Here is an 18,082-nt window from a genome sequence, read left to right on the forward strand (position 1 = left end):
AAAACTACTCCCCCCATTTCATATTATAAGACTTTCTAGCATATGTGTCTAAGATTCATTAACATCTATATAAATGTGGACAATGCTAGATAGTCTTATAATATGAAACGGAGAGAGTACTAAGTCAACACTAGACTAAAACAAACTTTAATTCATAACCACAATTACATAAAGGGTACTTATCAATCAACTCCGCAAAGAAGAATATACCTCCATCCAAATTATAGGGATACAATGACAATTTGTCAACATATATGACAACTTATCTATCTTATTAGTTCCTTATTAGTTCTGACCACTTTTATAACTATATCAGGAGGCTAGGAGAAGTCGAGAAGAGCTCAGATCTCTGAAAAAAATCTGGATCTCCCCAGTCTAATGTTGCATTGCACATCCAAAATTTTAAAAATTTATGAATTCACAATCAGAAACCAACAATTATGTCCCAGGAGACAGCAGTTACCAATAAATGGTAACATAAACTTTCACAGAAGAAAGAAAAGCAGCAAAGAAGGTTTCAACACATCATATCGATCAGGCTATAGAACATTAGAACACAGATGTGCATAAGCGTCAGAAGGTATTTAATTAATTATTAGCAAGCCATATTGTCACTGAGCCACATACTAGAGTACCAAATCATAGAGGAAGGATGGGAGCAGCAACTGAGCAAAGCTCCATCCTGCTTAGATACATTCGAGAGGTTTTTTTTTAGGCTTTTAACCAGCCAAGCGCAAGCACTTCAGTTAAAGCCTAAACAGAGTTCCAGCATGATCAGATCATGCGCATTACTTCCACTTCTTGAACTTGCCACCACCGAACATGCCGTGCCCATGCTTGCCATGCTTGAACTTGCCATGGTGGCCGTGCTTGCCATGCTTGAACTTGCCGCCGTGGTGACCGCCGTAGCCATGGCCGTAACCACCAAAACCTCCATGGCCTCCATAGCCCATGTGTCCACCATGGCCATGAGAAGAGATCTTGTGTGCCCCATAGGCCGCAGCAGCCGCAGCAGCGCCTCCAGCCAGCATTGCTCCCATGTGTCCTCCACCGCTACTCCCATGGCCGCCTGCAACATTACATTAGAAACTCTCTAAGGATATAACTCTGAGAACAGAGTCACACCATTTTGCTGAAACAGTTCAATGATGGTAACAAAAAATACGCATAGTATGGCATCTAAAGTGTAGATGAAGCATCAAGAGTTGTATGTGGTATGGTACAACAGAAGAGAACTAGAGTAATCCAAATCAATCCTAAAATTCAGAATATGTGCAAAATGCAGAGGTGTTTACTCGAGTTCAGCAGGAATTGCAGTACGATGTAGATTAAAAACACACATAATGGCATCTAAAAATTGGAGAAGAAACATCATGCATTCAACTAAGACGAAGTGGTAAGAATGGAGTTGGCATCATGAGCGCAAATGATTGCAATAAAGATAAAAACTTCACATATCACAGCATAGGTGATACGGCATGATCAGCATCATATATCATGCATGGTCTAACAGGAGGGAATTACCACAATTCAACTCAATACTGAATTTGCTTAAGTTCAACAAGAATTGTACAAAAATGACAAGAACAGAACCTTAATAGCACATAAGTGAACAAGAATTACATACCCTGGTGCCCAGATGATCCGGGGTAGCCCGCAGGAGGGTAGCCACCATGTTGGGGGTAACCACCAGGTGGAGGGTAGCCACCAGGCTGAGGGTACCCATGCTGTGGAGGGTATGCCCCAGGTGGTGGAGGGTAAGCCCCAGGAGGAGGGGGATAAGCCCCCGGAGGAGGCGGGTACGCTCCCGGCGGCGGCGGGTAGCCCTGAGGAGGGTATCCCTGGTGAGGAGGATACCCATGGCCGCCGGCAACGCCGTGCATCATGTTAGAGAAGAGCCCCTTGTCGCTCTCGTCATGCTTGTCCTTGCCACCTCCCATTGTCACCCACCCCAATCAAGCTAAGCTATCTGAAACAAAGTAGGATGATCATGGTATGAGCAAACTGAATTCTTGAAATTGGAATGAGATGGCATGAAATAAGTCTTTGATATTTCCAATACATGAAACGATCTACTCTCATCAGAAAACCAACCATTGATGTTGTGCAATGAACAGGCGTGGAGGCATCGATATAGTTGCAAAAGACAGCTCCGATCTTAGCCATATCCTACTGGGAAATATAAAAGTAGTTGTACCTACCATACCAATCCTCGTTGCAAAATTCTGACTCTAGAACATGACTAACGTGCAAATACTTGAACAGAAACAAGGCATTCAACGCGTGACAACTAATAACTAAACATATCTCAACACACGAGAGAATGGTTGCCAACTTGAATTTTTTTTTTTAGAGAAGTGTTGCCAACTTGATTCATACACTACCAGATTATTTCACCAGGAAACAAGCCGAAACTACGATATTTTCCGGATCTCTGGTAGCACTAAAATCCGGAACAAGCAAGCTTACAAGATCAAACGAACACCAGGCCATATATGATCCCTGATGAATGAATGGATGGATTATTTCTCAGATCAATTCCCCACATCAGTATCCCCAATTTCTTTCGACCAATTAATAATAAAACGCACAGCAATACAGATGATTTCTACGATGAGGAGAATTCGGGCGTACCAGAAGACGAATCGAATCCTGAAGACGAGGAGGAGGAAGAAAGATCTTGGCTGGAAGGAAGGATTGATTGGTGCTCTGCAATTCTGCGGGCGATGTCTCCTCCGCCTATATAGGAGGCGGCCACGTCCGTTGCGTGTCACTGCCTCGTGGGGCCCAGCTGGGTGGGTGGGACGAACCGGATAGGCTTTGACCTTGTGCGCCGCGTCACTGACATGTGGGCCCCTGGAGACGCGCGAGCGCGTGGAGAGCGCGTCGTCCTGGAAGGAAAGAGAAAATAAAAAAGGCAACGCGGCGAAGCAAGCAAGGAAAACTGACGGTTGTGGTGAGGTGGGGCCTACATGGCAGAGGAGAGATAAGGCCTACTCCCTCGGTCCCTTAAAAAAAATCAGCCAGTATTACGTGGACACATGTTAATATTGTGAATCTGACGTAACTATATTCAGATTCATTGGATATGTCATATTCAGTACTAGATTCGTTTTTTTACGAAGGGAGCTTTTTTTCTTATGCTTATGTTTATCAGCTAAAATTTGAATTTTCAACCTTAAATTTTGAGCTGATTTCGAGTTTTTTTATTGAACTTTGTTTTTCAGCTTTTGTTATTAGATCACTAGAACACGTGTATAAAAATTTTATTTATAAATTACTTTTCATTTACGAATATACCATCACTAAGAACACATATATAAAAATTTTATTCACTAATTACTTTTCATTAACAAATATGCCGTTTTCGAAACGATCGCTTATGGATGGATAGATATATTCCCGTCACGTCGAGCTGCGTGCAAACGACGAGGCGCCGCCACGTGGCAGGGGAGGTGGGGACCGTGTGGGCCTTATTCTCGGCCCATCTACTTGAGGCCCGTTTCTGCAGGGCCCATCTGTCACGCTCGTTCGCGGCTCAAACTGGGGAGAGGCGGAGAAAGAGAGAGAGCGCAAATCCTAATCCCGTTCTGGCGCGTGCGTGCGCAGTAGGAACACCCGAGAGAGAGCGAGGGATTCATGGCGCGCGGTGGCCGCCGGCCGCTGGCGATCCCGTTTCCCTTCTTGTGCTACTGCTTCTTTCCTCCATCCCCTGCGTTGGATGGTGAAGAGTTGATCATCCCGGCCGGGGCTTGGGGGATGGGTGGGCTATTCGTGTCGTCACCAATGCTCGATACCTGCTCGACGGAATGCTTGCCTCGCAAGTGTCAGGTGCGTGCCTATAAACTCCCAACACAGAACGGTTTATTCTTACCCAACAGCACAAGCTAAATCCCAATGCAATGGGCCCGCCGAAAAAAAATTACTCCGTATATCCTAAAACGATTTTGTTTTGTTGAAATATTTAACTATGAATATATCTTTTGAATGATCTCACAATCTTCAATGTTCTACTGACAAATATACTTTCTTGTCAAAAATGTACTTAAATACACCTTAAAGTACATCTTATAGTAATCCCCATGGAATACAGGCATGTGTTTAGTAAACACTAACAATGTGAACGGAGCCGTCTATGGCATTTGGCTACAACATGTCATCATTTGATCATTTTTAAGTCTTGTTTTCTGACCTGCTGTGCACCTAATTAGCTCGATGAGGAATCTGGTTACATCCAGAAGGCCTGATCATCAAAACAGGGAGCGGGTTAGTCCAGTATTCCACCAACTCATAAGAACATAGCTGAAATTTTATCACTTTTGCATTAGACAGATAGACAGGAGTACCTAATTCATTTAGTGAAGAATACCATGTCACTATGCTGTTTCTGAAGAGCCGGGTTCACACATGCCAATAGTGACGGCTTCTTTTTCTTGGCTGGAAAGAGGAATAGCCGGAGTGGCACTCTTGTTCTAGAGGGTGCATTTTTCCAGGTGCTGCTTCCTTTGGCCTCCGATAAGCTAGTTCCCTTGACTATCTTTTCAATGACCTTTTCAATTTCTGCTTGGAGCCCTTTTATATGATCCAGACCAGATTGCAGTTCATCAGCAACCTTGTTGTTCTCCTGTTTCATGTTCATAACCTCCCCTTGGAATTTTGCAGCTTGATATGAAGTGAAATGAGCTCCTTCCTCAGGGTCTGCACCAATCTCCATGGTTACTTCAATTTCCTCTTGTATGCTGCAGAGGGAAGCGAACCTATACTGGAGCTCCCCTTTGAGCATGGCATTCTGTTCCAACCATACTTGTAGTTCTATCTTGAGTTCTCTTAGCCGTTTTTCTATGGCATTTGAGTCACCCTTTGCTGATGGATCATCTGCACGGCCATTATTTGTATTGAGCTTGTCCTTGTTTGTTAGCTTCCCAATCTCAGGTTGTAGTTGCTCGTACTTGGTCTGAAACCCTTGGATCTGTTGGAATGATGTGCTGAACTTCATCCAGAATTCTAAGTTCTCCTCCAGAAGTGCATCAATGTCTTGTCTGAACTTCTCTTCAAGCGGCGAGGCATTCTCCGTTTTGACAACATCGATCAATTTGATGTCCTCCAAAATTAGGCTTTCTTGGTCAGTAACCATATCATGCAATGCATCACCTTCCTTAGGGGATTCGAGAATTATTCTGGAAATGGAGGAAACACTTTGTTTCCTTTGATGACCAGGTGAAAAGCTTGGGGTCCTTCGGTGACCCCTGAATGTCCTGCTTATCGAACTGAAGGACGTTGTTGGGTTCATTTGATGGCCATTTCCAGATATATCTTTGTCAATTACAGCATTCAGGAGTTCAAGTGACCTAATTTTCTCATCCTTCATTGCATTTGCAGAGCGTAGCTCACCTATCATAGCTGACATCTCATTCAAACGTTCCTGATTCTTTGTCTCCACTTCTGTAAGCTTTCTCTTCGCATTCTTATAATTTCGGAGTATAGAGGTGTACTCGGTCAATAGTACCTTTTCCTTATCTTGAAGGCCATTCATAAGCAGCTGCTGTAGCTTAATCATGTTTTCCTCTTGATCGCCAACCTCATCAACTTTTCTACTAATAGGAGCTGTATCTGCTGTGATACATGAATTGCCTGCTTTATTAATCTTTTGCTCCGAGTTGCCTTCAGAGATGCTTTCATCTGATATTGATAAATCTTGCTCATTCTCTTCTTTTTTTGCATTATGATCTCCTGGGTCATTAGAGGAAATATGATGCAGTCGTTCTAATGTAGGCTTCTCATGAGATTGTACAGTATATTGTTGCTTGCTGCTCCCATCGTCACTAGCTATTTCAGGAGCATGATCTTCTCCTCTGTTGTTATGATCACCAGATGAATCATTATCTGCATTTCCTGATTCTTCCTCATTTACTGATGCAGCTGCAAAGCTCGACTTATCTTCAAGTGCACAACACCACAGATCCTCTGATCCATCTCCACGATAGCAGTTTTCTGCCTTTGTCTCAGGATAACCACTAGATGAGTGGTTGTCATCACAGAGATCTGCTGGTTCCAGTTCTTCCGAATGTTCAGGTAATTCGTCTACTTCATGTTTCCCTGCAGATTCATCTGACTGAGGACCTTTTTCTGAGTTTGTTCTATCATGCTCGCTTGATGTTTCCATGTCAATGGATGGTGTTGTTTCGTCACTCAGCATGAGAGCAGAACCATCTTGGTGGTGCTCAAGAAGAGGTGACAATAGCATATCTGAAATATCACGGAACCTAGTTATTGTTTCAGTGAAATTTGAATGGACTATTGTTCCTTCTGCATGGAAGGAGCTCTCAAGATTCTGAACTTTAATCAGATCCTCTTCTGCCTGCTTGAACTTGCTATATGGTTCACCTGGACCATTGTTTAGTGCTGGCTTCTCTTCCTCCAGCTCGTGCAAGGACTTCTCAAGTTCTGTATTTTTAAGACACAGCCTGTTTAATTGTGCAGTCTGGGATGAAACCATAAGTTCCAAATCCACAACTTTATTGACTAGTTCATCAATTTTATCTGCCATCTCTACGACAGAAACTTCAGAGTCTTTCTGGAAGTATTCTTTGATCTTATCTACTGTTGCTTGCAGTTCAATTTTCTCCTGATTAATAGAGTACATACCATCTACTGTATTACTGCCATCATTTGTCACATTCTCATTTGCAAACTTTACTGGATCTGTTTTCTCTAAAAACTTTCCTAAGTCTGGTAGGGATTTCCCATGCACTTTCATGATATTCTTCAGCTTATCTCTGGAAGACCTGACTCTTTCTGACTCAACCATTGCTTCACTGAATGATAACTTTAGCTGTTTCTGCAATTTGATAATGGTCTCTTGACAGGATTTAAGGGCAGTTGCTGTCATTAAAGCCCTGGCTTCGTCATCTTCAAGCATTGCACTTTCATTGAACTCCTCCTGGAAGTAACAAACTTCTTCCTGCATGTCGTTAATTTGCTTTTCAAGATCCCAGTACTTTGCCATTCCACTCTCATAAGAGCTTTTGAGGAACTCTTTCTGAGTCTGCAACACTAATATCTCCTTTTGGAGCCTGCTTATCTCTTCTTGAGCATTCTCCTTGTTGATTTTATCTCCAGAATTCTTGCCTCCATCTTTCAGTCCTGATTTCTCTCCTTTCTTCTTTTTCATCAGTCCTTCCACTGTTGACTTGTGGATTTTGCGAGGATCAACTGCCGTAAATGCCTTTGGAAGATTGTCATCATCCTCTTCTAGCATTGAGTACTGGACCTGGTCAGGGAAAGCAGTTGCAATAGTATGGTTTGCTTTGTGTAGCTCTCCTGATATGTGGTCGTAGCGTTCAGCAAGTGCTCTATATGCCCGATACGCCTCTTCCACTGAACTGATGACCTCTGGTCGCCTCTTGTAATACATCTCTGCCCTTTTTGCAAAGGAATCAGCTTCCTCCCCAAGGAGGAAGAGAATGAATTTGACCCTGTCCTCCATATCTTCACAGTAACAGCAAAGTCAATAAAAAAAGACCGTGCTGTTTAACAATTAGAAGTAAAGTGTAATTGCAGAAATATGTTTTTAGAGGATATTATAATATACTCCAAATAGAAGTGTAAAAATAGCAATTTTGCTTGGTATATGGTGTTGATATCAAAGTGGTTTGTCCTTTTCCTTTATGTGCTTGCGTTGTTTGAAATTTACGCTTGCTCTTTTTTATTTGCTATTGATGCTTATGTAGATATTTTTCTCACCAAGAAATATGCTAGGCCAAGAACATTAAAATTGGAAGGGAAAGCAAATTATTTCCTTCTCTGGATGACTAATATTATCGTACATTTATGTTGTCAAGTGGCTCACGCATTATTACTGAACTGAGCTGTACGTATTACCATTTGACGATAACATCATGCAAACCAATGCCAACAAAAGATACAATTCAGGGAATTTTCCATTAGTTTGTTTCTTTCTTCCAGCTTTTACTATAAAACTGAAAATCAATTAAGTCAAAATCTGTATAGATTGTTTTCTCTCTTCTTTTTTCTGTTGTTTTTTCCAGCTTCCATGGAACCAGCATCCCGTTCTGAACATCATTTCTTTGGCATGACATCTAAAACCTATGGTACTACTCATAAATTATAACTCGATTTCACACGAGAACTTAATACCGCAATACTAAAAAAATGTTTTTTTTCTGTAGCTGTGCAAAATGCTTCAGATTTCAACTATTTTTGCAGACTAGTGGTTAAAACGGAACAATTTTGTGTCACCATTAACGGATCTATCTGAAATTCTTTCTTTTTTGTCCTCCCTCTTTGGACAGGGTGTTGTATGTGAAGAGGTTGATCATGCATACATATGGACTGATAAGATGGTGCGATGAAGGGTACAAACCGTGGAGATTGTTGTCGAGCCATTTGGACTGCTTGGTGCGGATGTGGCTCGCCCACCACCACGAGTATGCGTTGCTCGCCGCCCGCTGCAGCATCCTGCCCTGCCCTTGAATTCTTCAGCTCGGTTAGCCTCTATTTCTCATGCTTATAACCTTTTTCAATCTTCACATTTCCTGTAATTAAGCAGAACAATTCGTTTCAGAAATGCATGCTGCAGCAACAATCAATCTGATGTTGATTGCTGCATTGGCAGGGATAGAGAAATTGAAACAGAGGCTGAGGCTGCCGAAAACACCATAGAACAAGGAAGGTTCATTACCTGCATTTGCTGTGCCAAGACAGAGCTGTTCCTTGCTGACCATGGATGATTTGGAGGAAGAAACGAACACAACATTGCGGATGCTTGTGCTTGGTGGGAAGCACAGGCGGCCGGGTAGGTTGGTGGTAGTGGAGAAGAAGTGGCTGGGTTCGCAGACACTGAGTGGTGGGTCCGCCGATCCTGGTCGCGGCAGGTGATGCTCTGCACGTCGGTATGATAGAATAAGGAAGCTGTCAGATAATCCATGGCTCCGATTTTGTTTGTTTTTTTGTGCTGAATCTTTTTTAGCTTCTACCCTCCCTTTTTATTGTTAGCAAGGGAAGAAGTGCCACAAATATAGCTCCGATGTTCCGAAATATTTGAATAATCGTGAGTAATCATCACTATAATAGATCAAAATGACAAATAACAAGTTATGTGTACTATGCATATTCAATCTTTAGATGAGCAGGCGAAATAACCCCTTGTGTTTTCTGAGTGTGTTTCTTCTTCGGTTGGAAAACCACCTGAACCAAAACATGATGAATAAACTTTATAGTATAACAACACTTTAATTAAAAAAAAATCAAACACATCATGGACAAAACCCATATAAGGAGATATGATTTTAGGAGGAGCGATAAAACATGTGGTTTATAACTTTTGTTGAAATTCTATGTAAATTTGAATGATTTTCCATTGAGATATTTTGCCACGATTTGCCATGCTCCGGATCTAAGAGTTTTTTTTTTCTAGGCCGGCAAATTTCATTAAGATTGGGAGAAAACAAAGTTAAAAACATAATAATTACAACGACAACATGGTGTCGCGCCTGGCCCTGCAAAGCACGCCCCGCCCTGCAGAAAGCCGCAAAAAGAAATTGGAAAATGAGCCGCTGCTCAAGATTACTCGCTGGTGTGGGAGAAGATCCGTAATGTTGTTGGGTATTGATGAAAGTAAGTAAATATATATGTAGGATTGTTCTGTTCTTATGCGTCGTCCTATAAACATGATTTAAAATTGATAACTAAGAACACACTGGAACATATTTGTATTGATGCTAAACTTTTATAGTCAAATGAGAGATCTAACAAACTTCCATCTTCAAATTCGGTGAACTCCAACATCTCAAATGCTAAAAAAGTACATAATTAACCAAGCTATGAGAATGCATAAAAGTCAGGGTTTATATTACTGTGCGAATACCGTTTCCATCTCAAACATACGCCAAGTGTGAGCTTGTCATACAAATCAAATGTAACAACTGAGAAATAAACACTCGATTGTTGCATGTGTATACCTTATAGCGAAAAGTGTTTTGGGTTAAATTTGGATCCACATCATAGTGTTCAACACATCCATTTCCTAAATTATAAAAATCATTTCTTTTATAAAAAAAATTGTCCAATTCATCGGTGTCATGCCATCCCTTTTGCCAGGACTGACATCCGGACCCCACCAATCAGAGCATTTCCCGCGCAATACGCACCCACCAAAACAAAAGGCGCGGGAAATCGAAACAGCGGAAAGTGAAGGGTAGAGAGAGGAAATCCCACAGCTCCGAATCTCCGATCCATGGATGCGGCGATGGAGGACGCGGCGGCCCAATCCGAGAGGGAATGGGACGGCGGCGGCGGCGGCGGCGGGGCCGACGCGGTGCTGGGCCTCGCCGGCGCCTCGTTGTCGCTGTGCTACCACGAGGCGTTTGGTCCTCAGGATGAACTCATCCTCCTCGAGGCCGCCGACGACCTCCTCCCCGATCTCCTACAAGGCCGGTAAGCCCTCCTCCTCTCCCTTCCCTCTGAGCTATTTTGCTCCCCCCCCCCCCCCCCCCCCCCCAAATCGAGCAAGAACTCGGATTGCGCTTTATCAAGAGGGTTTCTTGCCTTGTATAATCGCGCCCTCTTTGTTCAGAACTTCATACGTAAGATACTTTTCGATCGATCTCAGTTTCTCCCAATCTCAAGCAATATGACCGTGTTTACAGGACGATTCGCAGTTGTGATGTTTCTATTCACTATGTTTGATTATTTCGGTTCAGACAGACAACTGCCCTAAAAATTACTTCAAATAATTGCTTATTTGCACAGTTTAGCTTACAAAAACCGTTGAAGGCATCGCTGATAATTCAGAGTAATCATAGTCACATTTTAGCCACATTTGAACTTTCTGAAACAAACTGAATGATTGTATGTACTCTGATGTTCTACTTTTGGATAATAATGTACAGTACCTGAACTGTTGTATTTTGTGAATCTTACTTCTGCAGGGTGACTGTGAGGGGACGCCCTGAAGAAGAAGCTGTTCTCTGCACACCCTCTGCAACATATGCCATGAAGTTTGTGGGCAACTCCAATTCTGTATTTCTGATACCTCCCGGTGAATCAGCTGCTCCAACATCGAGACCCAATGCCACCGACGGTGATGATAATGTTGCCAGTGCCACTGATGCTGTAGCTTCTATCATCAAAGTGGCATCAGGTAACATTGAATTGGTCCGGACAGCTCCACGGCTTGATAAACTTCGGAAACTTCTCAATGAGAGACCCTATGTGCTTGATGAAGATCTTGGCAGTGATGTGCAACACAAGGGGCTCTACACATGGCAAGACCTTTGTGAACTTGTTCAGGCCAGTGACGGTGAACTAACAGAACAACTGAGTTCCATATCTGCTGTTGAGATTGATGGGTTCTGGAGGATGGTCGATGACAGTTCTGCAAACACGATTCTGGACATGATCCTGCACAACTCTGTGTTGCATGACTGGTCACTAAATTCAATGCCTGAGAATGGTGTGCTAGATGTCATGGAATCTGATGGTTTTATGCGCAAGATTGTAACCCATTGCCTCAACAGATTTGGAACAAAGGTTGAAAAGGAAGCAAGAGGTTGCTGGAGCCTTGATGCGAGGAGGGTGTGCTTGCAGTTTGCGAGGAGAGCGCTTGGTGCAGGGAAGATGAAGCTTGAGAACTTCATGGATAAATGGGAGAGAAGCATTCCTTCAGGAATGCGCGCTGATCTTCAGATGCTTGAAGGGGAAGTGCTGTGTGAAAAGCTTGGCGCGGAGACCTGGGTGCATACTTTCAGTGTTGCTGATCTGCCACTGGCACCAGCTGAGAGGTTTGATGCACTATTCCAAGAGCGCCCAAAGTGGGAATGGAAAGACCTGCAGCCTTACATCAGGTATGATTCGCAGCAATTTTTAATCTTTTGTTGGACCAATGTACCTGGTACCATTGCTAAAATCACAGTTTTAAAATACCATCGTATTTGTCTAGGCCCTGCGTATCATTCTCACATACGATGGTATTTTGCAACTCACGTATCTCTGTGATGGTATTTACCAAATTTCCTCATATTGAAATTGGCATTTAAACATATCTCTTTGATTATCAGGGATCTGCGTGTACCTGGTGTCTCTTCTGAAGGACTGCTTATCAAGTACACCAGAAAAACGCAACCAAGCGCAGATGCAGAGCCTATTTTTACTGCAAGATAATCAATCCTGCGTGCTAAAAGCCATGTTTCGATGCTGGGCCCTTCCTGGTGGTGATGCTACTGAATATCTGAAACATGGTTTTGATCTGAATATTGTTGACACCCCAAGATTTGCTGTGGTTTAGTTTTAAGGCATGCTCGATGGCACTACATATCTTGTTACATACAGATTGTCATACTGATCGTCTTGCAGACAAATATCTTACCTGAATCTATTTCTTAGTTTTGATTGGAGATGCTGTATCTGATCATGCACGTCAGTCATTTGTTCAGTTTGACACAGGTTTACCACTTCAGTTGTGTCATTTTGAACTTACCAAGGCTACTCGTTGCCTATATGCAGCCTATTTTAGGTACATTTGATTTCAGAAAGCACTAAATATAATAGGTGTCCGAAAATTGAAATGTAACACCAAATACGTTATAGCTTGCGCAGCAGGCTAATATTTTTGTTGTGAAAGTCGATTTAGTCAACTTCAGAATTCCCTGTACTTGATTTGAAAACATAACCAGAATCTGCTTTCAAGAAGAAAACGTAACCAGATTCAGATGTTTCCCAAAATTTAGATGGATTATTCAGTTTGCACAAGGTTTTCAGCCAGTCAATGCAGCCCACTTGTATGCACTTATTTGAAATATTTGAGTTAAAAATATGTATATCGATAGACCATGTCTGTCATTTCAGTGAGAAAAAAAACCAGCAGGATTCAAACATAACAATGTCTGTCATTTTAATTACAACTTATATGTAATTAAAATTCTAATATTTGGTTGGGAAGCTGACTTGCAGTGTCATTTCAATGAGAAAAAACCCAGTAGGATTCAGTAATTACAAGGTTCACCCACTACCACTGTTGCCACTTTCAACTCATTCTCAACTAAATTCTCAAGCCACATGCAACTAATTGTCCTTGAAAATAATTAATTATCCTTTTCTTCCAAAACAGGTAGCACCACAGTGACTGGCAACCAGACTGTATAAAATTCACTTGACTGCCTCATTCATTTGCAGGAGAGTACACCCAAACACATGCTACTAGTATCCTATACTGAATAGGCCACATGGATGTGACAAAATCCAGATCATCCAAGATTGCATTATATAATTATTATTGTTACAGCTTTTAAGCTGTACTGATTATTATTTTTTCCAATCCATTTCACTCACCTGATCTGGTCGACGCCATCTTCTTAAGCAACCAAAGATTCGGAGGGTACAACCACGCTTTGATATTAATAAGCCAACTCAAATCAATAATCCATTTCAGCTGTTTTTAAATATAGCAAATGTCACTATGTCATTCACCTCACCCAACAAACATGGTGTAGTATTTGCTGTCTGTCAGCAAACATGACAGAGATTTTTTGAGTGCCAACAAATATGATTAGGAGTTGTCACTGGTACATTACATTACATGAATTTTATCACAAGGAGCTGCACATTCTCAGAAATGAAAAACCATTCTGATCAGGAGGAACTCCAGTTACACTCGAGCTGCCACAATCGTGTAGATAACAACCACAGACACAGGGCAAGAACAGGAGGTCCAAATTATAAAAAAAAATGAGACACCCACAAACTACTGCAATCACCAGAACAAGTACAGCCATTGACAGTAAACTCGTAGAAAACCACACTACCTTGTCAAACAAAAAAAAAACAAATCAGAATAGCAATAGTAGTACATGTGTCGTTCACCTACTTGCTGTTTTTCTTTTTCAGTAAGCTCCCAAACTTCTTCAGTAGAGGCTTGTTCTTTTTCTGTTGCTGCTGTGGTTTTGTCGGGGACATTGCCACTTTGCTGGTATCTTCTGATACTGTCCCATTTGGATGCTCAGTGTTGGTATCCTCCTTGGGCTCCAGTTCATCTTTGGAGGATACGGTTTCTTGTTTTCTGTCTGGATGTGGCTGCTTCTCGATGATTTTGTTGCTCTCCTGTGTGGTGCACTCGGTTTTCACTTCCTCCTGCTCAACCTTGGTTTCGCCTTTCTCTTCTTCGTGATTCATGTCCCCATTGGAGCTCCTATTGAGAACATCAAGTTCCAGTTTAGGGTTTTTATCGTTTTCGCTTTCTGCGTCTCCATTTTCCACCACTGAATCTGTAACTTCTTCGTGAACAGAACTGTGTGCCTCGTCCACAACCACTAGCTTCTCCTCCTCCTCGGGATGTTTCTTTATCATCGCTTCAGCAAGCAAGGCAGACAATTCATCTATCTTCTTCATGGCATCAGCTTCTCGCAACCTGAACTCGTCATTCTCCTGGGTTAGGCTCTGCAGTGCGTTCTCTTTATCTAGTAATCGCTCCTTCAGTTGTGAATTTTCATATGTTGCCTCCTGCACAGACTTGTTGGCTTCAGCAACAGCAGCTTCTGTGTAAATCAGTTTCTCTTCAAGACTCTCTTTCTCAGTCTTTGCCTCATGCAGAGCCTTGCTAGCCTCAGCACACGCTGATTCAGTGTACACCAGCCTCTCTTGAAGCTTTTCTTTCTCCTCGTTGGCAACTTGGAGTTGGTGCTCGGCATCTTGCAGTGATTCCACTGCCTTGTCGACTTCTAATTGAAGAGCACCAATTTCTTCCTCCGACTGCTTGTTTAACCTGACAATGTCAGTCTCCTTAGACTCACATTCTTCTCTGTACTTGTTCACCTCAGCCTCCAATTTATCAACATTTTTCCTTAAGCAAGTGATGTCATAGTTTGCCTCATCAAGCATTACCTCATAACTCTCCTTGGTGCTTTTTAGGGCCATCTTAAGATCACCAATCTGCATGAGGGCATGCTCGTGGTCATCTTCTTTGCTCAAATACCTCTCATGTGCTTCCTTTGCTTTGTCAGATTCCTCACTCAATGCAGCAGTAAGATCTTCCACTGCTCTTTTCTCCTTCTCTTCTCTATCCCTAGTCTCGTTCAACTCGCTTATTAGCTTCACATTCTCCTCGGTCAGGCCTTCAATCTTTACATTCGCGGCCTTCTCATTGTTTAAGGCCTCTGAAGCTGCTTCTTCAGCAGCCTCAAGCTTGTTTCTCAGAACATCTATAGTCGTCTGTAGCCCAAACACCTCTTGCTGAGATGCATCAAATTGCTCGTTGGATTCGTTGACATCTGCTAAAAGCCTTGCTACCTCAATTTCCAAGGCAGTTGTCTTTCCTTTGAGCACTTCAATTTCAGATTCTCTATCTTGTAATGCAGACTGGATCTTTCCCAATTCTTCTGTTGTGGAGGCAAGCGATTCACCTTTGAACTTATCTGAGAGAGTAACTGCCTCCAATTCCATTTCAAGCGATCCTGCCTTGTGCTTCCATTCTTCGAATAGCTGACGGGCTTCTGATTCGGCCTTCTTCGCATCAGCAACCTCTGATTTAAGCTCCTCAATCAGTTTTTCCGTCTCGGCTAACCTCTCCTCAATAATTCTGGCTTCCTCTAGTTTGCCCTTCAGAACTGAAACCTCGGACTCCAGATTCTTAACAAGCTCCTCGGTTTCACGGTTTTTACTCTCCTCGCTCTCTGCAGTCGAATCAAGCAGTCCTTTCAAGCGGACAACTTCACTGGAGAGGATCTCCACCTTCTCCGCATTGACCTCAGCAATCTTCATGGCATCGTCTGCGTGGCCAAGTGCAGCTTTCTTGGCCTCATTCGCCATCGCAAGCTCACGCCTGAATCTCTCCAGCTCCTCCGTCGTAGTGACCAACGTCTCCAAATCGGCGGCGTGCTGGCCACGCACGCACTCGATCTCCCTCTGCCATTCCTCCTCCCGCTTCTGCGCCTCATCGATGCCCGCCTGCTCGAGCTCATCCGCCCGGAACTTCTCGATCTCCGTTGCCTCCTCGGCCCACCTCTTCGCCATGAGCGCATCCTGGAGCTTCTCATGCGTCTCATCAGCAACCCTCTTCGCCTCATTCAGCTCCCCGACAAGGCGATCCCTCTCGCCAACGGCGAAGGCCAGCTGATCCTTGGCCTTCTTGAGATCCTCCTGCGCGGACTCGAGCCGCGCCTGCAGCTCCGCCTCCTTCCTCGGCTGCTTCTACATTCCACCAAATTTCACACAATCACCATCAACAACTCACACAACAAAAATTTCACACAATCACCATCAACAACTCACACAACAAAAAATTCACTCAATTAGCATCAAAAACTCACACAACAAAAAATTCACACAATTAGCATCAACAACTCACACAACAATGCTTGCATATATGAATGCACTTACATCAGGTGGAGTGCCGATCTTGGGAACCCGGCGCTCGACGACGGGCTTGGAGTCGACGGATCTCGGCGAGCGGTCGAAGGAGAGGCGGGGGCGGGCGGTGGCCGACGGCGGCGAGTTGGGCTCGGACTTGAACGGGCCGCCGCCGCCGCCGCCGACACCGTTGTTGCGGGAGCGCGGCGTGGACGGCGTGCCGCCGATGCTCCTCCTGGTGGCGCCGGGAGTGGAGGGGCGGTGGATGGAGGACGGCGTGGATGGCCGGTGGTTGGACGACGGCGTGCTCGGCCGCCCCCTGCTGATGGGGGACTCGTTCGGCCCAGATCTGTCAATGTCACCGCCATTAATTGCGATTCACGGAAAGCTCCAATCCAAATCAACGAGGTTCGAGCAAGCCGCATTTTCATCCCGCGATCGATGGGATAAAAAACCGAAACTTCAGCAAGAACAAGAGGAATCGAGCGGATCAAGAAGCCGTTCCAACTGAAACCTATCCAATTCGTTCAAGATGCCACATTTTCCAGATTCCGAGAGCGAGCACAATCCAGTACTCAATTGGAACCAACAGCGCGAGGGAAAAAAATAAAAATAAAAACAAATCTGAGTGAACGCAGTGACCGGTTTAGATCTGCCAAGAACACAAGGCAACAAAAAACAAATCCCCCAACCAAACAAACCAACATCAACCAATCCATACACACACAGAGAGAGAACTACCAAGAACACACCTGGATTTGGAGGGCAGCATTGTGGACATGGCTGAGGAAGAAGAAGAAGAGAGAACTCTTCACACTTCACTCTTCACTCTTCAAAGAAGAAGGAGGAGAAGGAGAAGAAGCGAGAGGGAGGCGTGGGCTCCCTTGCGAAAAAGGCTGCAAAGGCAAAAGGCAAACAAGGGAAGGAAGGAAGGAGAGGAGGGAGCCAAAGGCAAAAGGAGGCACATGCCAAAGACAAAGATGATGGATGATGCTACCACCACCACCAGCGCCACCGTCACGGCCACCACCAGCAGCGGCAGCGGCAGCGGCGAGCGATTAGCTAAGCTAGCTGGTGAGTGCTAATCATGGATCAACTCCCTTCACCTACTGATGGTGATTGCATCCCGATGCCATAGCAATTAGCATTGCCCAACAAACCATTGTATGCATGATTAAATTGATTATTATGGAACTGTGGTGGTAAGTAGAAACAAGCAGTAGTAGTACTTGTGAGTAGTGACACTGTTTGGACTCTCAACTCTTCTTCTTTTTAGGCTGTGTGTAGTTTCTAAAATTGAGGAGAAGTTTGGAGAAAGTTGGTAGTCTGAAAAAAAAAATTAGGAGTTTATATGAGTAGAAAAGTTTTGGATGTAATGTGATGTGATGGAAAGTTGAGAGTTTGGGAAAGTTTGATGTTAACTAAACATGGCCTTAATTAAAATGGTGGGAAACCATTTGGACTGATCTTTGGAGGCATTTGGCTATGTGAGGTAAGGTTGATCAACCATATCTATATAAATACTAGGGTTTGTTTATAGTAGAGAATTTATAAATCTATATTATAGTATGACACAAGCTTAAAAAAAAGCCATTATGTTCGCTCTCACAATCCGGTAAAATTCCATAAAAATAGTTAGAAATGTAAGGTTTCCATCATGGTGGAATTGAAAAAAATGAGAGAAAGTATTAGAATACGGGTACATGACTTAATCTATTAAGAT

At 43.4% G+C, this 18,082-nt stretch overlaps 4 protein-coding genes across 5 annotated transcripts; 1 reads left to right on the top strand and 3 right to left on the bottom strand.

The window, feature by feature from the left end:
* Window positions 1–563: 563 nt before the first annotated feature.
* Window positions 564–2,785, bottom strand: LOC127774353 (glycine-rich protein A3-like). The gene is made up of 3 exons (XM_052300580.1): window positions 2,635–2,785; window positions 1,628–1,969; window positions 564–1,069 (listed from the first exon to the last, which is right to left on the bottom strand). Exons 2-3 carry the CDS (start codon window positions 1,938–1,940, stop codon window positions 789–791), a joined length of 594 nt encoding a protein of 197 aa, XP_052156540.1. The 5' UTR covers window positions 1,941–1,969; window positions 2,635–2,785; the 3' UTR covers window positions 564–788.
* Window positions 2,786–3,841: 1,056 nt separating this feature from the next.
* Window positions 3,842–8,786, bottom strand: LOC127772962 (protein NETWORKED 2C-like). Its single transcript, XM_052298963.1, has 4 exons — window positions 8,702–8,786; window positions 8,384–8,555; window positions 4,347–7,488; window positions 3,842–4,243 (listed from the first exon to the last, which is right to left on the bottom strand). The coding sequence occupies exons 2-3, from the start codon at window positions 8,475–8,477 to the stop codon at window positions 4,352–4,354; spliced, it is 3,231 nt and encodes a 1,076-aa protein (XP_052154923.1). The 5' UTR covers window positions 8,478–8,555; window positions 8,702–8,786; the 3' UTR covers window positions 3,842–4,243; window positions 4,347–4,351.
* Window positions 8,787–10,228: 1,442 nt separating this feature from the next.
* On the top strand, window positions 10,229–12,504 carry LOC127773365 (uncharacterized). Its single transcript, XM_052299429.1, has 3 exons — window positions 10,229–10,455; window positions 10,950–11,864; window positions 12,078–12,504. The coding sequence occupies exons 1-3, from the start codon at window positions 10,256–10,258 to the stop codon at window positions 12,178–12,180; spliced, it is 1,218 nt and encodes a 405-aa protein (XP_052155389.1). The 5' UTR covers window positions 10,229–10,255; the 3' UTR covers window positions 12,181–12,504.
* A 1,117-nt stretch (window positions 12,505–13,621) lies between these two features.
* On the bottom strand, window positions 13,622–17,403 carry LOC127773363 (WEB family protein At3g02930, chloroplastic-like). Of its 2 annotated transcripts, none has more exons than XM_052299428.1 (3): window positions 17,112–17,403; window positions 16,390–16,708; window positions 13,622–16,194 (listed from the first exon to the last, which is right to left on the bottom strand). In XM_052299428.1, the coding sequence occupies exons 1-3, from the start codon at window positions 17,138–17,140 to the stop codon at window positions 13,879–13,881; spliced, it is 2,664 nt and encodes an 887-aa protein (XP_052155388.1). In that variant the 5' UTR covers window positions 17,141–17,403; the 3' UTR covers window positions 13,622–13,878. The 2 variants fall into 2 exon arrangements, with proteins under 2 accessions (XP_052155388.1, XP_052155387.1); XM_052299427.1 differs by having other exon boundaries at window positions 13,622–16,200; window positions 17,112–17,400.
* Between the last annotated feature and the right edge of the window lie 679 nt (window positions 17,404–18,082).

This window comes from Oryza glaberrima, chromosome 5, assembly GCF_000147395.1.
Source record: "Oryza glaberrima chromosome 5, OglaRS2, whole genome shotgun sequence".
In the NCBI taxonomy this organism is placed as follows: domain Eukaryota; kingdom Viridiplantae; phylum Streptophyta; class Magnoliopsida; order Poales; family Poaceae; genus Oryza; species Oryza glaberrima.

What these genes read in the sequence shown, in the direction of transcription:
- LOC127774353 (XM_052300580.1), bottom strand. Translation starts at nt 1,940, where the DNA reads ATGGGAGGTGGCAAGGACAAGCATGACGAGAGCGACAAGGGGCTCTTC. An exon ending in CGGATCATCTGGGCACCAGG is followed by an intron (nt 1,070 to 1,627) that starts GTATGTAATTCT and finishes GTAATGTTGCAG; the next exon opens with GCGGCCATGGGAGTAGCGGT.
- LOC127772962 (XM_052298963.1), bottom strand. Translation starts at nt 8,477, where the DNA reads ATGCTGCAGCGGGCGGCGAGCAACGCATACTCGTGGTGGTGGGCGAGC. An exon ending in GCTCGACAACAATCTCCACG is followed by an intron (nt 7,489 to 8,383) that starts GTTTGTACCCTT and finishes GTTACTGTGAAG; the next exon opens with ATATGGAGGACAGGGTCAAA.
- LOC127773365 (XM_052299429.1), top strand. Translation starts at nt 10,256, where the DNA reads ATGGATGCGGCGATGGAGGACGCGGCGGCCCAATCCGAGAGGGAATGG. An exon ending in CCCGATCTCCTACAAGGCCG is followed by an intron (nt 10,456 to 10,949) that starts GTAAGCCCTCCT and finishes TTACTTCTGCAG; the next exon opens with GGTGACTGTGAGGGGACGCC. An exon ending in GACCTGCAGCCTTACATCAG is followed by an intron (nt 11,865 to 12,077) that starts GTATGATTCGCA and finishes TTTGATTATCAG; the next exon opens with GGATCTGCGTGTACCTGGTG.
- LOC127773363 (XM_052299427.1), bottom strand. Translation starts at nt 17,140, where the DNA reads ATGTCCACAATGCTGCCCTCCAAATCCAG. An exon ending in ATGCTGCCCTCCAAATCCAG is followed by an intron (nt 16,709 to 17,111) that starts GTGTGTTCTTGG and finishes TGACATTGACAG; the next exon opens with ATCTGGGCCGAACGAGTCCC. An exon ending in AGATCGGCACTCCACCTGAT is followed by an intron (nt 16,201 to 16,389) that starts GTAAGTGCATTC and finishes GGTGGAATGTAG; the next exon opens with AAGCAGCCGAGGAAGGAGGC.